Here is a 22,812-nt window from a genome sequence, read left to right as displayed (position 1 = left end):
TTTGTTTTAACTAGAATAGGCAGAATTTTACGAAGCTCCCTTCTAACCATTTACATTTATTTCTACAATGTAATTTTATAGCTTCTATTACAGCCATTCAATCTTAACAACCACCCTCAGTATATATAGACAAACAATATCATGACATTACAAATACAGATTTGTTTTTTTTTGGTTTTTTTTAATTTTTTTTTTTCAACGTTTATTTATTTTTGGGACAGAGAGAGACAGAGCATGAACGGGGGAGGGGCAGAGAGAGAGGGAGACACAGAATCGGAAACAGGCTCCAGGCTCTGAGCCATCAGCCCAGAGCCCGACGCGGGGCTCGAACTCACGGACCGCGAGATCGTGACCTGGCTGAAGTCGGACGCTTAACCGACTGCGCCACCCAGGCGCCCCAGATTTGTTTTTTAAGAAAATCAAGGTTGCAACAAAAAGGGACAAATGTCACACATAACTTGCTGGAGAGTAGTAGGATCAGAAGGTATGTTTTTATAGCTGCTAGGTGTATGGAATATTCACTCTGTGCCCTTCATTAGAAGTCACTTTTTTCTTCTAAAACTGAAGTGACATTTTGGGGCACCTCAGTGGCTCAGTCAGTTAGCATCCTGACTCCTGACTTCAGCTCAGGTCATGATCACAGAGCATGGAGCCTGCCTAAGATTCTCTCTCTGCCTCTCCCTCTGCCCCTCTCCTTCACTCATGCTCTCTAAAAAATTTTTCATAGGGAAACGAATTTGACAATAAATTTCATGTTAAAAAAATAACATAATATCTGCTTTAATAAAAAACAGAAAGTGGTATTGTAAAGACATGATCTTGGATTACAAAGATGTTATGGCAAGATTTTATTGATCCCACAAGACCAAGCCCTATGCATTTTTACTTAAAATTCAAACCTTCCGGGGCACCTGGCTGACCCAATCGGTTGGTTAAGTGTCTGACTCTTGATTTTTGGCTCAGGTCATGATCTCACAGTTCGTGAGATTGAGCCCTGTGTCGGGCTCTGCATTGACAGTGCTGGGATCCCTGCTTGGGGTTGTCTCTCTCCTCTCCCTGCCCCTCCCCGGATTCCCCCCTCTGTCTCCCTCTCACCCCCTCCCTTAAAAAAACAAAAAAAACAAAAAAAACCATTCCACCCACTGTACAGGAGTGGGACCAATAAAATAATTCAAAGTTTTAGTTAAGTAACTACATTACAATCTGATAAAATCTGTAGGCTACATTAAAAATAAATTAACTATACCAAAGGCATGCCATAGTACTTCTATAATGATCTGATCTGCGGCTAGAACAACACATTCTCATTTAGAAGTCACGTAGTAAGAGGAACGTTAACAAATAATGCATTTATGATGGTAGAGATCCAGAAAATCATGTGAAATGGTCAGAGAAATGGGGCACTATCTGCCCTAGAGAACACATGGAGGATTAAAGACATAATTGTATGAAGGATAATTACATGAAATAATACATCTTATACAGAAAGAGCCCCATTTATTTTAGCTCATTTTAAGTATAAGAAAATGACTAATGAAGGTTGTCCACAAATGCTATGAGTAATCTTACAAGGTAGTCAAGTAACTTTCATAGTCCAAAACAACAAAAATCCTTCTTTATTAATACGTATTCTTCTTTTGGTGGAATACTTATAAAGCAGCAATTATCTGATGAATTGTGTCTTCAACCATAGCTGTTGTACAAACAGATTTTATATATTTATATATGGATACAGATTTTCACACAAGATCAAAAAGATTTATATAAATAAAAATACCAAACCTAACCTACAAATGACCTCAAAGGTCCAAAATATGCCCAAGATTCTACAGTTATAAAGTACCAGATTTTTAAAATTTAAACTGAAGGCAGTAACTCTCTATATAACAATTACAGTTTTTACACTGTAATATGTTTTATACAAATAATGGAGCCTCTTTGTGTTTCTTACACTTGTTAAACAATTTTAATTCTTAAAATTATATATACAGGTTATTATCTGTAATATACTTTGGGTTACTTTATTAAAAAAAATAGTGCATGTATTTGAAACAGTTTAATATATTGAAAAGAACAAGAAAAAACCATGCAGCAAGTAATCAGGGTTAATTCTAATGAAAATCATTAATTTTAAGGACAAAACTTTCAAAGTCCTAACTCAAAGATGGTGGAACTATGAGCACTTTTTTCCGAATAACAAAAAACTTCCTAATTTCCATTTTCAATAAAACATACTCTTGAAAGAACTGATCCAGAGAGATATGGAAGATAGCTCATTTTTAGCACCTCAAATGACAGGCCAAATGTAGATTTCTATTAAGGACTGATAAATCCACAAGTAAAAATGTTTGGGACTGATAAATGTTCCAAAACCTATATCCTTTGTTTGTTCAATTGAGGAACCAGGGGTCAGCTGAGCCATGAAAGAAAAGAGACTATCCATTTAGAAACCCAGATCAACATACTGCAGAATGACAAAGGAGCTAGAGCTGAGGAAACAACCAAATTCAAGATGCTACTTTTAATGTCTAGGGCAAACCATCTAGCCAAAGGAGAATGCTGGTGAAGCAGAATGAAGAGGAGGCTGTGGCAGTGGCAACCATTACTGAATTTGAAAACAAATGGCAGACTACCCCCAACATACTTCCCAGCCCTCAAGCATCCCCAAGATTGTTTACAAGTGAGTAAATAATTGGGTTAATTCAAAGATGAGCAAAAATCCAGAGACTCAGCATGGAACCTATCTGGAAGAAACTATAAAATAAACAGACCAAAGAAACAAACAAGACAGATGGAGAACATACATTTGAAAGGACTTGCCCAAATATACAGAAGAGTTCAGTAAACAGTATTTCATACTACCAAAGAAATTCTAAGAACTGCTTTAATTTTTGAAGGGGAAAAGTCCTGAAAAAGGCAAAAGACTGGCTCAAAGACAGGATAACAGAAGGAAATGAAAGCAAGCTTGCATATTTAAGAAAATTAAGGCTGCTTAGGATTCTCTCTTTTCCTCTCTCACTGCCCCTCCCCTGCCTGTTCTTTCTCCCTCAAAATAAAAATAAAAATAAAAATTTAAAAACAAGCAAGGGCACCTGGGTGGCTCAGTCAGCTAAGCATCCGACTTTTGACTCAGGTCAAAAAGTCTCAGGTCACGATCTTACGGTTCATGAGTTCAAGCCCAGGGCTCTGTGCGGACAGCTCAGAGCCTGGAGCATGCTTCGGACCTGTCTCTCCCTCTCTCTCTGCCCTTCCCCTGCTCATGCTCTCTCTCTCTCAAAAATAAACAAATGTTTAGATAAAAATATATATAGATAGATAAAAAAAAAATGTCTTGGGGCGCCTGGGTGGCGCAGTCGGTTAAGCGTCCAACTTCAGCCAGGTCACGATCTCGCGGTCCGTGAGTTCGAGCCCCGCGTCAGGCTCTGGGCTGATGGCTCAGAGCCTGGAGCCTGTTTCCGATTCTGTGTCTCCCTCTCTCTCTGTCCCTCCCCCGTTCATGCTCTGTCTCTCTCTGTCCCAAAAATAAATAAACGTTGAAAAAAAAAAAATTAAAAAAAAAATGTCTTAAAAGCAAATTATGTCTTAAAGCAAAAATGTCTTAAAAGCAAAACCTTCAGAAAAGGTAATCACCTAACAATCTATTTCAATCCACATAAAATCTAGTACAATCCACATGGGAAAAAAAAAAAATCAAAGAAAGCAACAAAAATATCCATGAAATAAATAAAGATCTGAATGGGAAGACTGAAAGGTATACCACAGCACAAGAAAGGCTGATGCAGAATAACCAATGCTACAGCATATACATAAAGTTAATGAACTCTAAAAGAAAATTCACAGGGATACTGAGGTTAGGAGTAGATATTGGTAGGAAAAGTTAGTTATCTAAAATAAAATGCATGAGGAAGGAGAGAGACAAGGAAAGACAGTCGGGGAACCTTTGGCATTACATGTTGTGGAAGAAATAATGGGGAGCAATATTTATAAAACCAGGGGTAACCTTGACTCAAGAATCTCGTATTTAGGGGCACCTAAGTGGCTCAGTCGGTTGAGCATCCAACTCTTGATTTTGGCTCAGGTCATGGTCGCACAGTTCATGGGTTTGAGTCCTGAGTCAGGCTCTGCGCCAAGTGTGTAGAGCCTGCTTGGCATTCTCTCATTCCCCTCTCTGCTCCTCCCCCACTTACACTCTCTCTCAAAATAAATAATAAAGAAATAATTTCATATTAGTTATAATTGGACTTTAAATAAAAATGAGAACATTCTCAAGCATGAAAGAACTCCATTAATAGCACCCAAGTTCTAAATGAAACAAATCTGACCATGATCTGCAGCCAAAACAGAAATGAATGAAAATAGAAGATTTGGGGGGGAATGTAGAAACTGTAGTAAAAGGACAGGCAGTGAGAACTGAATCCATTTCAATATATAATATATTTCTAATAAGATTAAATTGCTCTTTAAATAAAAGTTGTTTTGGGGCGCCTGGGTGGCGCAGTCGGTTAAGCGTCCGACTTCAGCCAGGTCACGATCTCGCGGTGCGTGAGTTCGAGCCCCGCATCAGGCTCTGGGCTGATGGCTCGGAGCCTGGAGCCTGTTTCCGATTCTGTGTCTCCCTCTCTCTCTGCCCCTCCCCTGTTCATGCTTTGTCTCTCTCTGTCCCAAAAATAAAAAAAAAAAAAAAAAAAAAGTTGAAATAAAAGTTGTTTTACATATTTAACTTTGGGAACAAAAACTTTACATAATTACCAAGCAAACTTTAATTAAGTAAAAGATATTCCCTAAATATTGAAGGTAAAATGAAAACAATGAATCCAATACTATACCCAGTTGGTGGTGTAACTATATCAAGAACTATTCTAAATAACTTTAAAATGTTAATTTGATGGTACATCTCTACTAAGATACATAGCCATACTTCATTTTATTGCATTACAGCAATTTTAAGATATATTTTTTTGTTTTTCAGATTGAAGGTTTATGGCAACTGTGTATCAAAGCCATTTTTCCAATAACATTTGCTCATTCTTGTTTCTGTGTCACATTTTGGTAATTCTCACAATTATTTCAAATTTTCCCATTATTATATTTCTTATGATGATCTGTGATCAGTGATGTTACTACTGTAATTGTTTGGGGGCACCAAGAACTACATCCATAGAAGGCAGCAAACATAACAAATGTATGTGTTCTGACTACTACAGCAACCAGCTGCTCCCCCCCCCACCTTCTTTCCCTCCTGTTACCTGAGATAAAACAATATTGAAATTAGACCAATTAATAATCCTACAATGTCCTCTTAAGTGTTCAAATGAAAGGAAGAGTCAAACACATCTCACTTGAAATCAAAAGATAGCTATGATTAAGGTTAGTTAAGGAAGGCACATTCAAAGTCGAAACAGGCCAAAAGCCAGTCCTCTTGTGCGTAAGTTAGCCAAGTTGTAAATACTAAAAAAGGAAGTTTCTTTTAGGACATTACAAGTGTTACTCCAGTGAACACATGAATGATAAGAAAGCAGAAGAATCTTCTTGCTGGTAAAGAAGAAGTTGTCATGGCCTGGACAGAAGATCAAACCAGCCATAATATTCCCTTAAGCCAAAGCCTAATTCAGATCAAGGCCCCAACTTTTCTTCAATTCTATAAAGCCTGAGAGAGCCGAGGAAGCTGCAGAAAAAAAGTGGTAAGTTAGCAGAGGTTGGTTCATGGAGTTTAAGGAAAGAAGCCATCTCCCTAATATAAAAGCACAAGGTGAAGCAAAGGCTGATGTAGAAGCTGCAGCAAGTCATCCAGAAGATCTGGCCAGATAACGAAGGCAGCTACAGTAAGCAAAAGATTTTTCAATGTAGATGAAACAGAATTTTATTAGAAGAAAACGCCAGGGACACATGGGTGGCTCAGTTGGTGAAATGTCCTGACTTTAGCTCATGTCATGATCTTGCCGTCATGTTCTCATCGTCCATGGGTTTGAGTCCCGTGTCGGGCTCTGTGCTGACAGCTCAGAGCCTGGAGCCTGCTTCGGATTCTGTGTCTCCCTCTATCTCTGCCCCTCCCCCACTTGTGTTTTCCCTCCCTCCCTCTATCTCTCTCTCAAAAATAAACAAACATTAAAATGAAGAAGAAAATGCCATTTAGGACTTCCACAGCTAGAGAGAAGCCAATGCCTGACTTCAAAGCTTCAAAAGACAAGATGACTCTCTTGTTAAGGGCAAATGCAGCAGGCGACTTTTAAGGTGAACCCAATGCTCACTGACCATTCCAAAACTCCTAGGGTCCTTACAAATTATGCTAAATTGACCCTCCTGTGCTCTAAAAATAGAACAAAGCCTACAGGACAGTACATCTGTTTACAACATGATTTGCTGAATATTTTAAAACCACTGTTGAGACCTAATGTTCAGAAAGAAAGACTCCTTTCAAAAGATTACTGATCACAGACAATGCACCTGGTCACCCAAGAGCTCTGGTGGAGATATACAAGGAGATGATTGTTGTTTTCAGGTCTGCTAACACAACATCCATTCCGCAGCCCCACGGATCAAAGAGCCCTTTATTAGACTTTTTTTTTTTTTAATCCTATTTATTTTTGAGAGAGAGAGACAGACAGAGTGCGAGCAGGGGAAGGGCAGAGAAAGAGGGAGACACAGAATCCAAACAGGCTCCAGGCTCTGAGCTGTCAGCACAGAGCCTGATGCAGGGCTCAAACTCACGAAAGCAAGTTCATGGCCTGAGCCGAAGTCCAATGTTTAACTGACCGAGCCACCCAAGTGCCCCAGAAGTCCTTCAGATTTTTCAAGTCTTACTATTTAAGAAGTACATTTTGTTAAGCTACAGCCACCACAGATAATGATAATCCTTGATGATGGATCTGGGCAAAGTAAAGTGAAAACCTTCTGGAAGGGACTTAGCATTCTAGATGCCATCCAAGAACATTCGTGATCATGGGGAAAAGGTCAAAATATCAAAAGTAACCAGAGTTACAGAAGTTGATTCCAGTCCGTGGAGATGACTTTAAGGGGTTCAAGACTTCAGTGGAAGAAGTAACTACAGATGTGCTAGAAACAGCACGAGAACCAGAACTGGAAGTGCGGCCTGAAGATGTAACTGAATTACTGCAATCTCATGATAAAATTTTAACAGATGAGGGGCGGCTGGGTGGCTCAGTCAGTTAGGTGTTCAACTCTTGATTTCAGCTCAGGTCATCTCACTGTTCGTGGGTTCGAGCCCTGTGTCAGGCTCTATGCTGACAGCTCAGAGTCTGGAGCCTGCTTCAGATTCTGTGTCTCCCTCCTTCTCTCTGTCCCTCCCCTGCCTGCACTGTCTCTCTCTCTCAATAAACAAAGATTAAAAAAAACATTAAAAAAAAAAAAAAAAGATTCTCTCCCCCTCTGCCCTTCCCCAGCTTGCTCTCTCTCTCTCTCAAAGAAAAAAAAAAACTTTAACAGATGAAGAATTGATTCTTTTAAAGGAGCAAAGTGGTTACTTGAGATGGAATTTACTCCTGGTGAAGATGCTGTGAAGATTGTTGGAATGACAACGAAGTTTGTTTATCAACTATCAACTTACCAACTTAGTAAAGCAGTGGCAGGCAGGGCTTGAGAGGACTGACTCCACAATTTTGAAACACATTCTACTGTAAATTAAATACTACCAAACAGCATCACAGGCTACAGAGAAATCATCCATGAAAGGAAGAGTCAATCAATGTTAAGAAATTGCTACAGCCACCTCAACCTTCAGCAACCATCAGCTGCTTGCACTGGGCTCTGTGCTGACGGATTGAAGCATGGAGCCTGCTTCGGATTCTGGGTCTCCCTCTCTCTGCCCCTCCCCCACTCGTGCTCTGTCTCTGTCTCTCAAAAATAAATTAAAAAATGTTAATAAAAAAATTTTTAATACTAAAACACATACATCAAAAGCTAAAAATATATGAGCTCCTGGGGTGCCTGGGTGGCTTAGTTAGTTGAGCATACAACTTGTAATTTCGGCTCAAGTCATGATCCCAGTGTAGTGAGATCAAGCCCCACGTTGGGACTCCGCACTCAGCAAAGAACCTGCTTGGGATTCTCTCCCCCTGCCCCTCTCCCGTACTCACATGCGCTTGCACGCTCTCCCTCCCCCCACCCCCACACCTCAAATAAAAAAGAGTTCTTAAGAATGCTAAAAAAAACCTCCTATTTGGGGTGCCTGGATGGCTCATGCCCTGCCTGTGCTCTGACTCTGTCTCTCAAAAATAAACAAACATTAAAAAAATTTTTTTTAAAAACTCATATTCACAGTCATGTTCAGAAGCCAGGAATCCAGTCACTTTGAAAACTTGCAAATAAACACAGAATCAAACATTAATCTTGCCCTTCTTTTATAAACTGTACCTCAGATAACCATATAGTTGGTAAGAGTAAGTTTCTTTTTACAGAACTATTTCAAGAATGCATAACAAGAGTACCATCATTTTGCAATCCTGAACAAATGAATGTAATCAATGAACAAAGTCTACTAAAAATCACAAAAATAGAGGCAACCAGACACTGCAAACCTCCTGATGAAAAGTATATACTACTGCCTTTAAAACTGTTTTAAGGGAAGAAAAAACCTAATCTATTAAGCTTCTAAATTTTCTGATTTACAGGAAATACAAGAGACAAAAGAACATGTTAAACATCACCCTGGAGCTATAATCAGCAAAACTCACACTTGGCAGCTATAAGACAATCTGATTTAAAGTTTTTATTTATTTGTTTAAGAAGTGGGGAGGGGGACAGAGAATCCGAAGCAGGCTCTGTGCTGACAACAGAGAGCCCAATGCTGTGGGTTCAGGAACTGTGAGATCATGACCTGAGCCAAAGTTGATGTTTAACTGACTAAGCCACCCAGGCACCCCGGAAAACCAAAGATTTTAAAAGATCTTTAATGAGGGCCAATTGAACAAATGTTTATTTTATTGGATCCTAATTCAAACCTACGTGTTATATGAGATTTTTTACATGAGGCAAACAGGAAATTTGAGTGTTAACTGGATATTACATTTAGAAATTATTATGCTTTTTTTTTTTTTTAAGATATGACCGTGGCATTATGGTTTGGTTTAATATATAAATAAATAAAATTATGTATGAGACAAGTTTTAAAACCGAAGACTGGGGGCGCCTAGGTGGCTCAGTCGGTAGGGTGTCCAACTCTTGATTTCAGCTCAGGTCATGCATGATGCCACAGTTCATGGGACCTATCACCTCGTCAGGCTCTGGACTGACAGTGAGAAGAAGCCTGCTTGGGGTCCTCGCTCTCCCTCTCTTTCTGCTCCTCCCCCACGTGTGCTCTCTCTCTCTCTCTCAAAATAAATTAAAAAAAAAAAAAAAGCCTGAAACAAGATTAGTCATGACTTAAAATAAGGATGATAGATTTGGGAAGATTATATTATACTGTTCTATTCTTGCGCTTGAGATTATCTTTAATAAAACTCTTGGTGTAAGTTTTATTAACTTAATAAATTTTAAAATCTATTTTATATCACATATTAAAAATAAACTTGAAATTTTAATACAATTTTTAAATTATATTTACAGAAACTCTAGATCTTAAAGGACACGATACAAAATACTTTTTTTAAATTTTTACTTATGTAATCTCTACACCCCACATGGGGCTCAAACTCACAACCCCAAGATCAAGAATCACATGTTCCCCAACTGAGTCAGCCAGGTACCCGAAGGCATAAAATATTTTTATAGCATCAGTATTTTTAACCCAAAAACAAAAGTGAAATGTTCAGAAACGTTAAGCTGAGAATTTTAAAAAATTAGTGTATTTTTTTCTATTTTACTTATATAATTTCTTTCACATAACAACGATTACACCTTTATGGTGTTTTGTTTGTTTTTGAGAGAGAAAGCACACAAGCAGGGCAGTGGCAGAGAGGGAGGGGGAGATGGAATCCCAAGCAGGCCCCACATAGTCAGCACAGAGCCCAACATGAGGCTCAATTTCATGAAGTGTGAAATCAGGACCAAGAGTCCAACCTTAACCAACTAAGCCACCCACGTGTCCCAACAATGATGAATTTAAAGGAAAGAACTACAAGGGTTAATCTTTAAAGAATATCATAACATCCTGACTGATGAGACAAACTCCAATCCTGTTTTCTCATCTATAAAATGGTAGTACTAGTTAGTTCACACATCTAGTGAACCCATATATCTAATAAATTCAATGAACATTCCTTTATCCGCTTGTCCCTAGGAGAAACAACAAAGGGAAAACAATCCTAGTCAAGCTATTAAGGCTGCTCAGACTAAGCCACAACACAGCAAGTGTAAAATATACTAAGCATCCAAGAATACAATAAGCCTTTACCAATCACCAAAAGCAATCAAGAACCAAAAATTAGAATGCTGCTTCCACATCAGTTCTAAATTCCTAATCATTCTGAAATAACAGAAGGAGGCTGTCTGTAAAGATACTATTTAAGTTTATCAATTTTGAGAGAGCGTACGCAAGCAGGGAAGGGGCAGAGGGAGAGAGGCACTCCCTGCAAAAACACTATTGAAGACACAAAATTTACTTGTCTGAGAAAAATTTGTAGACATTGTGAAAACCTCAGTCATTAGGCCAACCATTCTAACATTTATCTTCAAAATTAATTAGTGGGGCACCTAGCTGGCTCATTCTGGTGGAGCCTGCGACTCCTGATCTCAAGGTTGTGAGTTTGAGCGCCACAATCTTTTAAGGGGCACCAGGGTGGCTCAGTCGGCTGACTGTCCAACTCTTGATTTCTGTTCAGGTCATGATCTCACCGTCAGGAGATTGAGCCCCATGTCTGGCTCCACGATGGACATGGAGCCTGCTTAAGATCCTTTCTCTCTGTCCACCCCCACTGCTCCCTCTCTCTAAAGAAAAGAGAAGAGAAGAGAAGAGAAGAGAAGAGAAGAGAAGAGAAGAGAAGAGAAGAGAAGAGAAGAGAAGAGAAGAGAAGAGAAGAGAAGAGAAGAGAAAGAAGAAAATATCCCCACTTGCACTGTCTCTCAAAATAAATAAACAAACAAATAAGGGAGGAGGAGCACCTGGGTGGGTCAGTTGGATGAGTTTCAGCCTCTTGTTTTAGGCTCAGGTCAAGATCTCAAAGTTGGGTGAATTCTGTCAGACTCTGCGCTGGCAGCACAGAGCCTGCTTGGGATCCTGTCTCCCTCTCTCTCTCTCTGCCCTTCCCCCACTCCTGCTGTCTCTCTCTCAAAATACATAAACTTGGGGCACCTGGGTGGCTCAGTTGGTTAAGCGGCCGACTTTGGCTCAGGTCATGATCTCACGGTCCGTGAGTTCGAGCCCCGCATCGGGCTCTGTGCTGACAGCTCAGAGCCTGGAGCCTGTTTCAGATTCTGTGTCTCCCTCTCTCTGACCCTCCCCCGTTCATGCTCTGTCTCTCTCTGTCTCAAAAATAAATAAACATTAAAAAAAATTTAAAAAAAAATAAACTTAAAAAAATAAATAAAATGAATTTTGCTTTTTTAATTTTTTAAATTAACTTTTTAAAGACAGAGAGACAGAGTGTGAGTGGGTAAGGGGCAGAAAGAGAGGGAGACACAATTCAAAGCAGGATCCAGGCTCTGAGCTATCAACACAGAGCCTGACATGGGGCTCAAACCCACAAACCGTGAGATCATGAGGTGAGCCAAAGTCGGACACTTAACCAACTGAGCCACCCAGACGCTCCAATAAAATGAATTTTAAAAAATAATCTAATCTTCTTAAAAAAAAACAATCACTAAATAATTTATTCCTTCTTTCATCCCGATTGCATTTATAGGTATAAAGATAAAAACTAGAGGATAGTTCCACAACTCAAGGTCTTGAGAGTAGGCAAGATAATCAAACCAATTATAGTATAGTATTAAGCTGACCAGTTCAGGCAGGGCCCTGGTGGGGTGAAGTGACACACTGCACCATCAGATTCCCTACTTCAAGGAAGTTGCACTCACACTGGCAGTCAGGTCCCTCAGAGTTTGTCTCGGCTGCATGGGACAGCTCTGCCTAAGGTTAGCTCTCATATATTAAGAGATAACATAAGGGATATAAAGGCCTGGCCATCTGGGCACACTGTGAGACAACTTTGAGATCTGTTCCCAAACTTCCCACACAGTTTGCCAACATTTCCACCACAGTTCTCCTTCTGCCCAATTCTGTTTCCAATTGGTCTCCCTCCACTACAGGTGTAGAAACCTTGTAAGTAACCTGCATTCCAAACTACCTCTTACGTGCTTCCAGAGAAGAGCAACACAGGCCAAGCCTAGGAGTCTGAGTTTCTAACTGGATAGGACAGAGACAGACTAAAGATTTTAAAACAACAAAGAGACCACAGCTATACATTTTACAAAGGTCACACTGAGAACACAGTGAAAGATATTTTAGAGTAGGGGCTGTCTGGGACAGCCAAACTTTGAACTAGAAGACCTTCCAATCCAGTCTAATTATCTCCTATTTCTTTGTCTTCCATGCAGAATGAGATCCATCATAGGAATGTTGTGGATTCAAATATCACATTTGCCACCATTTTCAGGGAAAGTACCAGTGGGCAAAATAATTAATAATGTCTTTGAAACTCCGTGTAAAGAGAGTAATACCTACCATGCATGACTATGAGGAGAAGGTGAAAACTGACATAAAATCACATCAAAAATAATACCTGCACCATTACAAGTGTTTGAACAGTTGCTAGGAAGAAATGGTAACAGAACGGAGTATGCACAAACAACGAATGAACTGACATAATGCTTACCATTTTTCACACAACACTGTAAGATCAATGTTGTTTCACGTAATAATCTCACTGCTACTGATAGACGATTGGGTTATTTCCAGCATGGCTATTGCAATACATGTTTTTTGATGAACATGCACATGAATTTGTTTTATTGTATACATAGAAGTGAACTGCTGGGTCATAAATGATATGTTCAGTACCTTAAAAAGAGGCTTCTGAGATGTTAAATGAGATCATTTCTCTTGATCTGCATGGTTATGCAGATTTATATTCATTTTACGAATATTCATCTATTTTTATTTAATTTTTTTAAAAATTTAAATTTACTTATTTTGAGAGAGTACACCAGTGGGGAAGGGACAGAGAGAGAAAGAGAGAGAGAATCACAAGGAGGCTTCACACCACCAGTGCAAGGCCAATGCGAGGCCTGAACTCAAAAACCTTGAAATCACGCTCTGAGCCGAAGCTAGATGCTTAACCAACTTAGCCACTGAGGCACCCCTGTGTCTTTTTTTTTCCTTAAGTTTATTTATTACGAGAGAGAGTGTGCAAGTGAGTGTGCAAGCAGGGGAGGGGCAGAGAGAGAATCTCAAGCAGGCTCCACACGGTCAGTGCAGAGCACAACACAGGGCTCAATCTCAGATGCTTGGCTCGATCTTACTAACCATGAGATCTTGACCTGGGCCGTTATCAAGAGCGGGACCCTTAACCGGCTAAGCCATCCAGGCACCACTCATCTGCATATTTATGATTTGTGAACCGCTCTGTATATACATATTACTTCAATAAAAAGTTGACTAGGGACACCTGGGTGACTCAATCTAGTATCCGACTTCAGCTCAAGTCATGATCTTACAGTTCGTGAGTTCGAGCCCCACATCAAATCACAAGAGAATCTCTCCTCTATGCCCTTCTCCCATTGGAGCTTTCTCTAAGTAAACTTTTAAAAAATGACTAAAAATAAATAAATAACACATGGTACACAGCAGATGCTTAAATAGTAGTTGCATCAAATTCTTAGGTCACAGACCAGCACAGCTTTCAGAATTTATCCTAAAGAATTAATCCAAATAAAGGAAAAAAGGTGTTAAGTCTTCACTGATGAAGTGTTATTAGATTGGATTCTTCAAAGACAAGAATTTCAGGATTTAGAATGACATAAAGGGTCCTGAAACTCAGACTGAGAAGCTTGAATTTTGTTCTATACTAGAAGGACCTGTGAAGGTATTAGAAAAATGAACTCAAGCACCGTTAATTCATCAAAGTAGCATCAAATGCATTAAGTCCTGTAAGCATACAAATGTGCTGGTATTTCAATGTACTACATACACTGAAATACTACATGAAAAGAAAAAAAAGCAAATAGGAACTGAGTAATTCCAAGAACTGAGCTTTTCCATTAGAAAACTAAGTAGAAGGGGTGCCTGGGTGGTTCAGTCGGCTAAGCGTCCGACTTCGGTTCAGGTCATGATCTCATGGTTCGTGGGTTTGAGCCCTGTGTCAGGCTCTGTGCTGAAAGCTCAGAGCCTGGAGCCTGCTTCAGATTCTGTGTCTCCCTCTCTCTCTGCCCCTCCTCCACTCATGCTCTGTTTCTGTCTCAAAAATAAATAAACATAAAAAAAATTAAAAGAGAAAAAAACAAAACTAAGTAGAAGAGTTGCCCAAGCTTGAATTTCTAAGAATTTATCCTACAAATCAACTAACACACACGTAAAAAACAATCTTATAACAGCATTGTTGATAGGATGGATGGACACACACACACACACACACACACACACCCCAAACCGAAATGTACCTCAATAGTGAAATAAATTACAATTCATCAATACGATGGTTTCCTATACAGCCTTTTATTTTTTTTTTTTTATTTAAAAATTTTTTTTTCAACGTTTATTTATTTTTGGGACAGAGAGAGACAGAGCATGAACGGGCGAGGGGCAGAGAGAGAGGGAGACACAGAATCGGAAACAGGCTCCAGGCTCTGAGCCATCAGCCCAGAGCCCGACGCGGGGCTCGAACTCACGGACCGCGAGATCGCGACCTGGCTGAAGTCGGACGCTTAACCGACTGCGCCACCCAGGCGCCCCTCCTATACAGCCTTTTAAAAGGATGAAGAAACTTTTCATGTTTGGATTAAGAAATAATTTCTAAAAGAGACTGGTAAATTAAAAAAAAAAAAAAAAAACCAAGATGTAGAACACTATCATACACCACCATATAAAAAAGGATGAGAAGTATTTTACTATTTTTTCACTTTTTTTTAATGTTTATTTATTTTTGAGAGGGAGACAGAGTGTGGAAGGGGCAGAGAAGAGGGAGACACAGAATCTGAAGCAGGCTCCAAGCTCTGAGTTGTCGGCACAGAGCCCAACACGGAGCTTGAACCCACGGACCACAAGATCATGACCTGAGCTAAAGTCAAACGTTTAACTGACTGAGCCACACAGGTGCCCTTATATTAATCTACTTTAAAAATAAACTTAAACCACAACTTCTACACACACACTCCAAAAACAAAAGAGAAAAAAGTTTCCATATAAACTCTTAATTCTTAGATTTAGCTCAAATAATTAGGCACCTACTTCATTTACAAACTTGTAGTAGTGTACTACTTAACTTATATAATAACTGTAATTTATTACGCAGAGGAGAATTAGCATTTTTAAAAATAATGCTTATGACAGGAACCATATTAGGTGCTCCACTTATTGCATTTAATCCTAACAAGGATGTCAGGCAGATTTTATTTTTATTCTTATTTTGCAGGTGAGGAAAATAAGGTTCAGAGAAGTGACCTACTACTGTCACACAACTAGTATGTTTTATTTTAACAATATATACAATTCTAAGTATAGTGCCATTTGATTTATTGATGCGAAGGGGGTACCATCATTGAAACAAAGGTATACTATATAACTTTCAAAAAGATTGAATGAAATGCGCTATAAGTCAAACCTGTACTTGAAAACAATAGCTTTTCAAAATTGGGGGTCAAAGGCAAAACCTGGGCGGGGGGGAGAGGGGCAAAGAATTTGAAATGACATTTCTCCAAAGATACACAAATAAGCACATGAAAGATGTCCAACATCATCAACTATACTACCAAAATGAGATACCTGTTTACACTCCCTAGAATGGGAATAGTGTTCGTAAAGAGGAGGGAAAATTGGAACCCTTCTACATTGCTTGTAGAACTGAAAAGTGGTCCAGTGCTCTAGAAAATAGTCTGGCAGTTCTTCAGATATTTAGAGTTACCATATGACCTAGAAATTCCACTATTTAGTATATACTAAATATTTAAAACAGGGGCACCTGGATGGTTCAGTCAGTTAAGCATCCAACTCTTGGTTTCGGCTCAGGTCATGATCTCATGGTTTCAGGAGTTCGGGCCCCACATCATCCTCCAAACTGACAGCGCAGAGCCTGCTTGGGATTCTCTCTCTCCTCTCCTCTCATCCTGACCCTTCCAGACTCATGCTGTCTCTCTCTCTCTCTCTCTCAAAATATATAAACTTACAAAAAAATTAAAAACAAATATCCACCCAAAAACTGAAAGCCAACACTACTCAAAAGCCACAAAATGGAAACAAATTTAAATATATTCGATGGTTGGATGAACAAAATGAGGACTATTCATAGAATTGACTATCGTTCATTATTATGAATAATATTAACACAGTATTATTATTATTCATAAAAAGGAATGAAGTACTGACACTGGCTCCAACATAGATGAAACTTGAAAGTACTTTGATAAGTGAAAGAAGGCAGACACAAAAGGCCACATCTGGTAAGACTGTGTTTATATGAAATGTCCAGAAAGGCAAATCCATAAAAGCAGAAAGATTAGTGCTTGCCAGCGGCTGGAGAGAGGAGGGAATGGAAGAGCAACTGCTCACAGTGTTAAGCATTTCTTTCAAAGATGAAGAAGATATTTTCAAAGATGGTGATAATTAAGTAATTTTGTGAATTACTGGAAACTACCAAATGGCACATTTTAAAAGGGTGAGTTTTACATTTTGTAAAGTATACCTCAATTTCAAACTGTAGCTAGAAAAGATGGGGAGTAGGCCAAAACAAGATATTTCATAAGTTGTATAGAAAAATTAAAATCTGTGACTCCTCAAAAAAAGGACTGGGATAAATCTCTTTTATGTATTAAAGCTGCGGAGAACCTTCTTTCCACTACATACTCATTCCTTTACTGGTACTTGTTTTCTAAGTTTACTTACATGCTGTATTTCCTGCTGGCTGGCTCGGTAGTTTTTCTTGGTTAAATTGTCCACCAGGTAGCTGATTTGAGACAAGGCCAGCGAGAGCGAGTCAAGATTCATTGCTGGTTGGGGCGGAAGCAGGCGGCCGAGCCCGGCGCAAAATCACCATTATTCCCCTTTAGTCACCTCAGAGGCAGGTTAATGCTTTCTTTGTAATTAGCCTATATCTGATGTCTGTGCAGTGTCTTCAGTTCTTCTTTACCAGGGGTATTACTCTGTTCTGAAACATGGCACCTGTGTTATAAAAAAAAAAAAGAAGAAGAAGAAGAAAACACTTCAGATTTTCAAATAGTTATTTTGTTTTTTACATTTATTTTTAAGAGACAGAGACAGACAGAGTGTGAGCAGGGGAGGGGCAGAGAGAGAGAGGGAGACACAGAATCCAAAGCAGGCTCCAGGCTCTGAGCTGTCAGCACAGAGCCCGACGCGGGGCTCAAACCCACAAACGGTGAGATCATGACCTGAGATCATGACCCAAAGTTGGACGCTTAACCGACTGAGCCACCCACAGGTGCCCCCAAATTAGTTTTTATTTTTAGGGGAAAAGGAGTTAAACAACCATCATCTCTCCATCTTAATACCTGAAATACCACCAAGGACTTAGGAAAAACAAAATTAAAATGTCTCAAACACTATTTATAGACGATGCCAAGTTTGAAACTTAGGGCCAAAAGAAAAAGAAACCCCCCCCCAAAGTTTGTTTAGCGAGACAACCTATAATATCTGAAATTTCTATTTTATCTACTTCAAAATGATTATTTATACTAGACCCTTAGGAACAGCAGGAACGTACTTAAAATTAGGATAGATGGAAAGGAACACTCAGATATCTGACATTTTCAGTCTCTCTTCCCACACTATCTACAACCTATTTACAAGACCCCATTTATTAACTTTACTCCTTATAGACTGCTACAGAATCAGATGGTTTGGTCTTAGAGTTGTACCTTAGGATCTATGTTTTAGGTATTTGAATGGTTGTCTTAAAGGCAAATAAGGACTCCATAACCCAAATTCCTTCTCACAGTGTTGAAAATTTTATTAGGAAAATTTAGAAAGGAAAGCCCAAAGCAGCAGGATAGCTAAAATCACAGGATGCTTATCAGTTTAATTCCAACCACAAGCTGAGTCAGAGGAACTATTCCGTGTTACAAAAACAAAAAACACATAAGCTTCTTTTAATATTTATTTTGAAAGAGAGAGAGTGTGCAAGCAGGGGAGGGAGAGAGGGAAAGAGAATTCTGAGCATGCTCCACACTGGCAGCACAGAGCCCAACACAGAGCTCTATCTCAAACTGAGATTTTGACCTGAGCCAAAATCAAGAGTCAAGACACTTCACTGACTGAACCACCCAGCTGCCCCCACACGTTCTTCTTAAGCATTCACCAAGTACTGCTGCTGAAATACAAAAATCTTTGAATACAAGGAGCTGAACTTATGCAAAGCTTCATGTTCTATAAAATCGGCTCATAATTTCATTACAATCAGAACTCACAATCAGGTAAGATATAGAGAATTCACAAAGATTAGGGGCGCTGGGGTGGCTCAGTCTGTTAAGCGTCCAACTCTTGATTTTGGCTCAGGTCATGATCTCACCATTCACTTCAGTTTGTGAGTTCAAGCCCCACATGGTGCCCCACGTTGGGCTCCACCCTAACAGCCCAGAGCCTGTTTGGGATTCTCTCTCTTCCTCTCTCTCAGCCCCTCCCCTACTTGTGTGCTCTCTTTCTCCCTCTCAAAATAATAAACATTTTTTTTTAAAAGGCTGATACAAAGGAACAGAATAACTTTACCATGGAACAGATACTATGGCAGCCTGGTTTTTTTTTTAAGTGTTTTAATGTTTATTTATTTACAGAGACAGAGAGCAGGGGAGGGGCAGAGAGAAAAGGAGAGAGAAAATCCCAAGCAGGCTAAGTGCTGTCAACAGAGCACCACACAGGGCTTGATCTCGTCAAGTGTGAGATCATGGCCTGAGTTGAAATCAAGAGCTGGACGTCTAAGTGACTGAGCCACCCAGGCACCCCAGCCTGTTTCAGTTATTATTTTACCCATGGGACGGCACAAATTTTATTTTACTTATGATATGGTACAGCAAAACAAATACTGAATGACCTTCTCAGAATTCCTCTAATAAAACTGAGGTTTTGGTACTTTGACTAAACCATCTCTTCTGATAAAAGCCTCATGGTAAAGGGTACAACCTTTTCACGTTAACATCTAAAGACTGCTATACAATAAAACACTGGTGTAATCCAAGTTTCAAAAACCCAATCTTCATTATATGAACAAGTTAATGCATTTATGACCGATTCCAAGCCCTTATATTAGATTAGAAGGACAACATAATTTATTAACCAAACCAAAACACTTCTGAAAGTAAAGGGTGTAACCAGTTAAACCAGACAACAGGTGTAAACCAAGACATGTGATCACCCTAGCTGGCAAAAATCTTTAAAAAAAAAAGAAAAAAAAAAAACGTGACCTGTCCCTCCAAACATTACTTTGTTTCTAAAATGTACTTTCATTGGTCTCTCCTTCTCAGTCTCTTTTGCTGACTCCTCCTCCTTGAACACTACAAATTGTTTCTTGTGCATCCACTCTAAGGAATACCAAGCACTGTGGATTACAGTTAATCTTCTAAGTGTTAACATAAAAGAATACCCATGACACTGAGTGAAAAGCTTCGGAACTATGAATAGCAAGATTGCATCTTTTAAATAAAGACATCTACGTTCCTATGTGCAGAGAATGCAGAGAAAATAAGGTCTCAACCATAGTGGTTACAGACAGGATTTCACTTAAAATTCCATTTACAAAAAGACCCCGAGGGGCGCCTAGGTGGCACAGTCAGTTAAGCGTCCAACTCTTGGTCTTGGCTCAAGTCATGATCTCACAGTTCATGAGTTCAGGTCCTGCATCAGTCTCTGTGCTGACAGCACGGGAGGCTGCTTGGGATTCTGTCTCTCCCCTCTGCCCCTCCCCAGTTTGTGCGCTCGCTCTCACTCTCTTAAAAAAGAAAAGAAGTTTAAGTCCTAAATAAAGAGTCCTTCTAGAAATCTACAGACCTTCATACATACAACATGTACAGTATTATTCAGTGCAGCAATAGCTGTCATAGCAAAGGAATGGCTAGGAGTTGGTGACCGAATAAATATCTTGGACAACGTATATAGTATTCTAGCCTTTAAACTCTTATTTCTAGGGGCACCTGGGTGGCTCAGTCAGTTAGGCATCTGACTTCAGCTCAGGTCATGATCAGGTTTGTGAGTTTGAGCCCCATGTCAGGCTCTGTGCTGGCAGCTTAGAGCCCGCTTCAGATTCTGTCTCTCCCTCTCTCTGCCTCTACCCCATTCGCACTGTCTTTCTCACACACAAAATAATAGTAATAAACATTAAAAAAAAATTTTTAAGTAAGAAAATAAACTGTTATTTCTATATATGCTACTTTTTGCTTCTAATATGTGGACATATATAGAGTTAGCTTTTTGCAAAAAATATACAGGAAAGATAAGCCACAAACTAATCAAAATGGTTAGCCATAAGGGAGAAAAGGGTAGAAGGCATACAAATCTGATTGAAAACTCAGCAAGTATACCTTTTTGTATGTTTTTGACTTTTGAATCACGTGATTATCTTCCACGTTTGAAATTTAATTAAGAAAAAAACTACAATCAGGGGCGCCTCAGTCTGGTTAAGCATCCGACTTCAGCTTAGGTCACAATCTCAGTTTGGGAGTTCAAGACCCACTCTGCGGCTCAGTGCTGACAGCTCGGAGCCTGGAGCCTGCTTCTGTGTCTCCTCCTCTCTCTGTCCGTCCCCTGCTCTCACTCTGTCTCTCTCTCTCAAAAATAAATAAACATTAAAAAAAATTTTCCTGAAGAAAAAACACAACCAAATACAAACAAATAAACCTGAGTGTCAAACGGATTACATAAAACACAATGAAAACAAATTATTTCAAATAATTACTGAACACAGATGCTGTACATCCTTGATGGACAATGCAGAGTGGTGTGTGGGTGTGTGTGTATTATTTCTTATTTGAAGGGGCGGGGGGGTGAGGGGGGGCAAGTATCTTAAGTTGGGTCCATGCTCAGCACAGAGCCTGACGCAGGGCTCTATCCCACAACCCTGGGATCATAACCTGAGCCAAAACCAAGAGTTGAACACTCAACCAACTGAACCACCAAAGTACCCCTATTTTTTAGGACCAAAAGAAATCAAAGAAAGTTGACTCATGTTTACTGTTAGCAAGAGTATTTCATTAAAAAGTTTAAACTTTGGGTACCTGGGTGGCTCAGTTAGTTGACTTCAGCTCAGGTCATGATCTCCCAGTTCATGGATTCAAGCCCCACATCAGGATCTGTGCTGATGGTGCAAAGCCTGCTTGGGATTCTATGTCTCCCTCTTTTCTCTGACTTTCCCCCACCCACTCACTCACTCTCTCTCTAAAATAAGTAAATAAACATTTTTTTTTTTTTTAAGTTTACAGTGTGCCTGGATAGCTCAGTCAGTTAAGTGTCCTACTTTGGTTCAGGTCATGATCTCACAGTTAATGGGTTCAAGCCCCATATCGGGCTCTGTGCTGAGAGCCTGTTGAGCCTGGAGCTTGCTTCAGATTCTGTGTCTCCCTCTCTCTCTGCCCCTCCTCCACTCACAGTGTCCCTCTCTCTATCTCTCTCCCTCCCTCTTGAAGATAAACATTAAAAACATTTTAATAAAAAAGTTTAAACTATTTTTATATTATTGGGCAAAGCAAATTAACAGGAATCCAAATTCAGTGCAAAAAAATGTGGTAAACATAAAAGTTTAAAGGCCGTGGGGCACCTGGATGGCTCAGTAGATTAAGTGTCCAACTTTGGCCTAGGTGATGATCTCACCATTCCTGAGTTCGAGCCCTGCGTTAGGCTCTGCGCTGAAAGCTCACAGCCTGGAGCCTATATCAGATTGTGTCTCCCTCTATCTCTCTCTCTGCCCCTCCACTGCTCATGCTCTGTCTCTCTCTCAAAAATAAATAAACATCTAAAACAAAAAAATCAGGGGCGCCTGGGTGGCGCAGTCGGTTAAGCGTCCGACTTCAGCCAGGTCACGATCTTGCCGTCCGCGAGTTCGAGCCCCGCGTCAGGCTCTGGGCTGATGGCTCAGAGCCTGGAGCCTGTTTCGATTCTGTGTCTCCCTCTCTCTCTGCCCCTCCCCCGTTCATGCTCTGTCTCTCTCTGTCGCAAAAATAAATAAACGTTGAAAAAAAAAAATTTAAAACAAAAAAAATCAATAAAATAGGCAAACTTAAAAAAAAAAAAAAGCTTAAAGGCCTGAAATACTATATTTCAAATGGAATTATCAGGAGAAACGCTTTTTAAAAATCATCATTTCCTGGGGCGCCTGGGTGGCGCAGTCGGTTAAGCGTCCGACTTCAGCCAGGTCACGATCTCGCGGTCCGTGAGTTCGAGCCCCGCGTCGGGCTCTGGGCTGATGGCTCAGAGCCTGGAGCCTGTTTCTGATTCTGTGTCTCCCTCTCTCTCTGCCCCTCCCCCGTTCATGCTCTGTCTCTCTCTGTCCCAAAAATAAATAAACGTTGAAAAAAAAAATTTAAAAAAAAAATCATCATTTCCTAACGGAGTTTAATGAAAGCCCTAGACTATACAATGAAAACTACAAGACAGTGTTGAAAAAAAATTAAAGATGACACAAACAAGTGGAAGGACACTGTGTTAGAAGAGTTAATACTCTTAGACTACCCATGCCACCCAAAGCCACCTAGACTCAACACAAACCCTATGAA

General features: G+C 39.8%; 1 protein-coding gene across 7 annotated transcripts in view; it reads right to left on the bottom strand.

Annotated features, from left to right (window-relative positions):
• CNOT1 (CCR4-NOT transcription complex subunit 1) overlaps window positions 1-22,812 on the bottom strand; it is a 105,215-nt gene that overhangs the window by 60,835 nt on the left and 21,568 nt on the right. For all 7 annotated transcript variants that reach the window (XM_025920769.2, XM_025920770.2, XM_086689290.1 and 4 more), the window contains exon 2: window positions 16,985-17,260. In XM_025920769.2, the coding sequence (XP_025776554.1) occupies window positions 16,985-17,086 (102 nt within the window). In that variant the 5' untranslated portion in view covers window positions 17,087-17,260. The remainder of the gene's footprint in view (window positions 1-16,984; window positions 17,261-22,812) is intronic.

The sequence above is a fragment of the Puma concolor genome, chromosome E2 (genome assembly GCF_028749965.1).
Source record: "Puma concolor isolate L17-30 chromosome E2, mPumCon1.1.hap2, whole genome shotgun sequence".
Classification (NCBI taxonomy): domain Eukaryota; kingdom Metazoa; phylum Chordata; class Mammalia; order Carnivora; family Felidae; genus Puma; species Puma concolor.
Note: the sequence above shows the minus strand (reverse complement) of the source record. Positions and strands in the feature narration are given on the sequence as shown.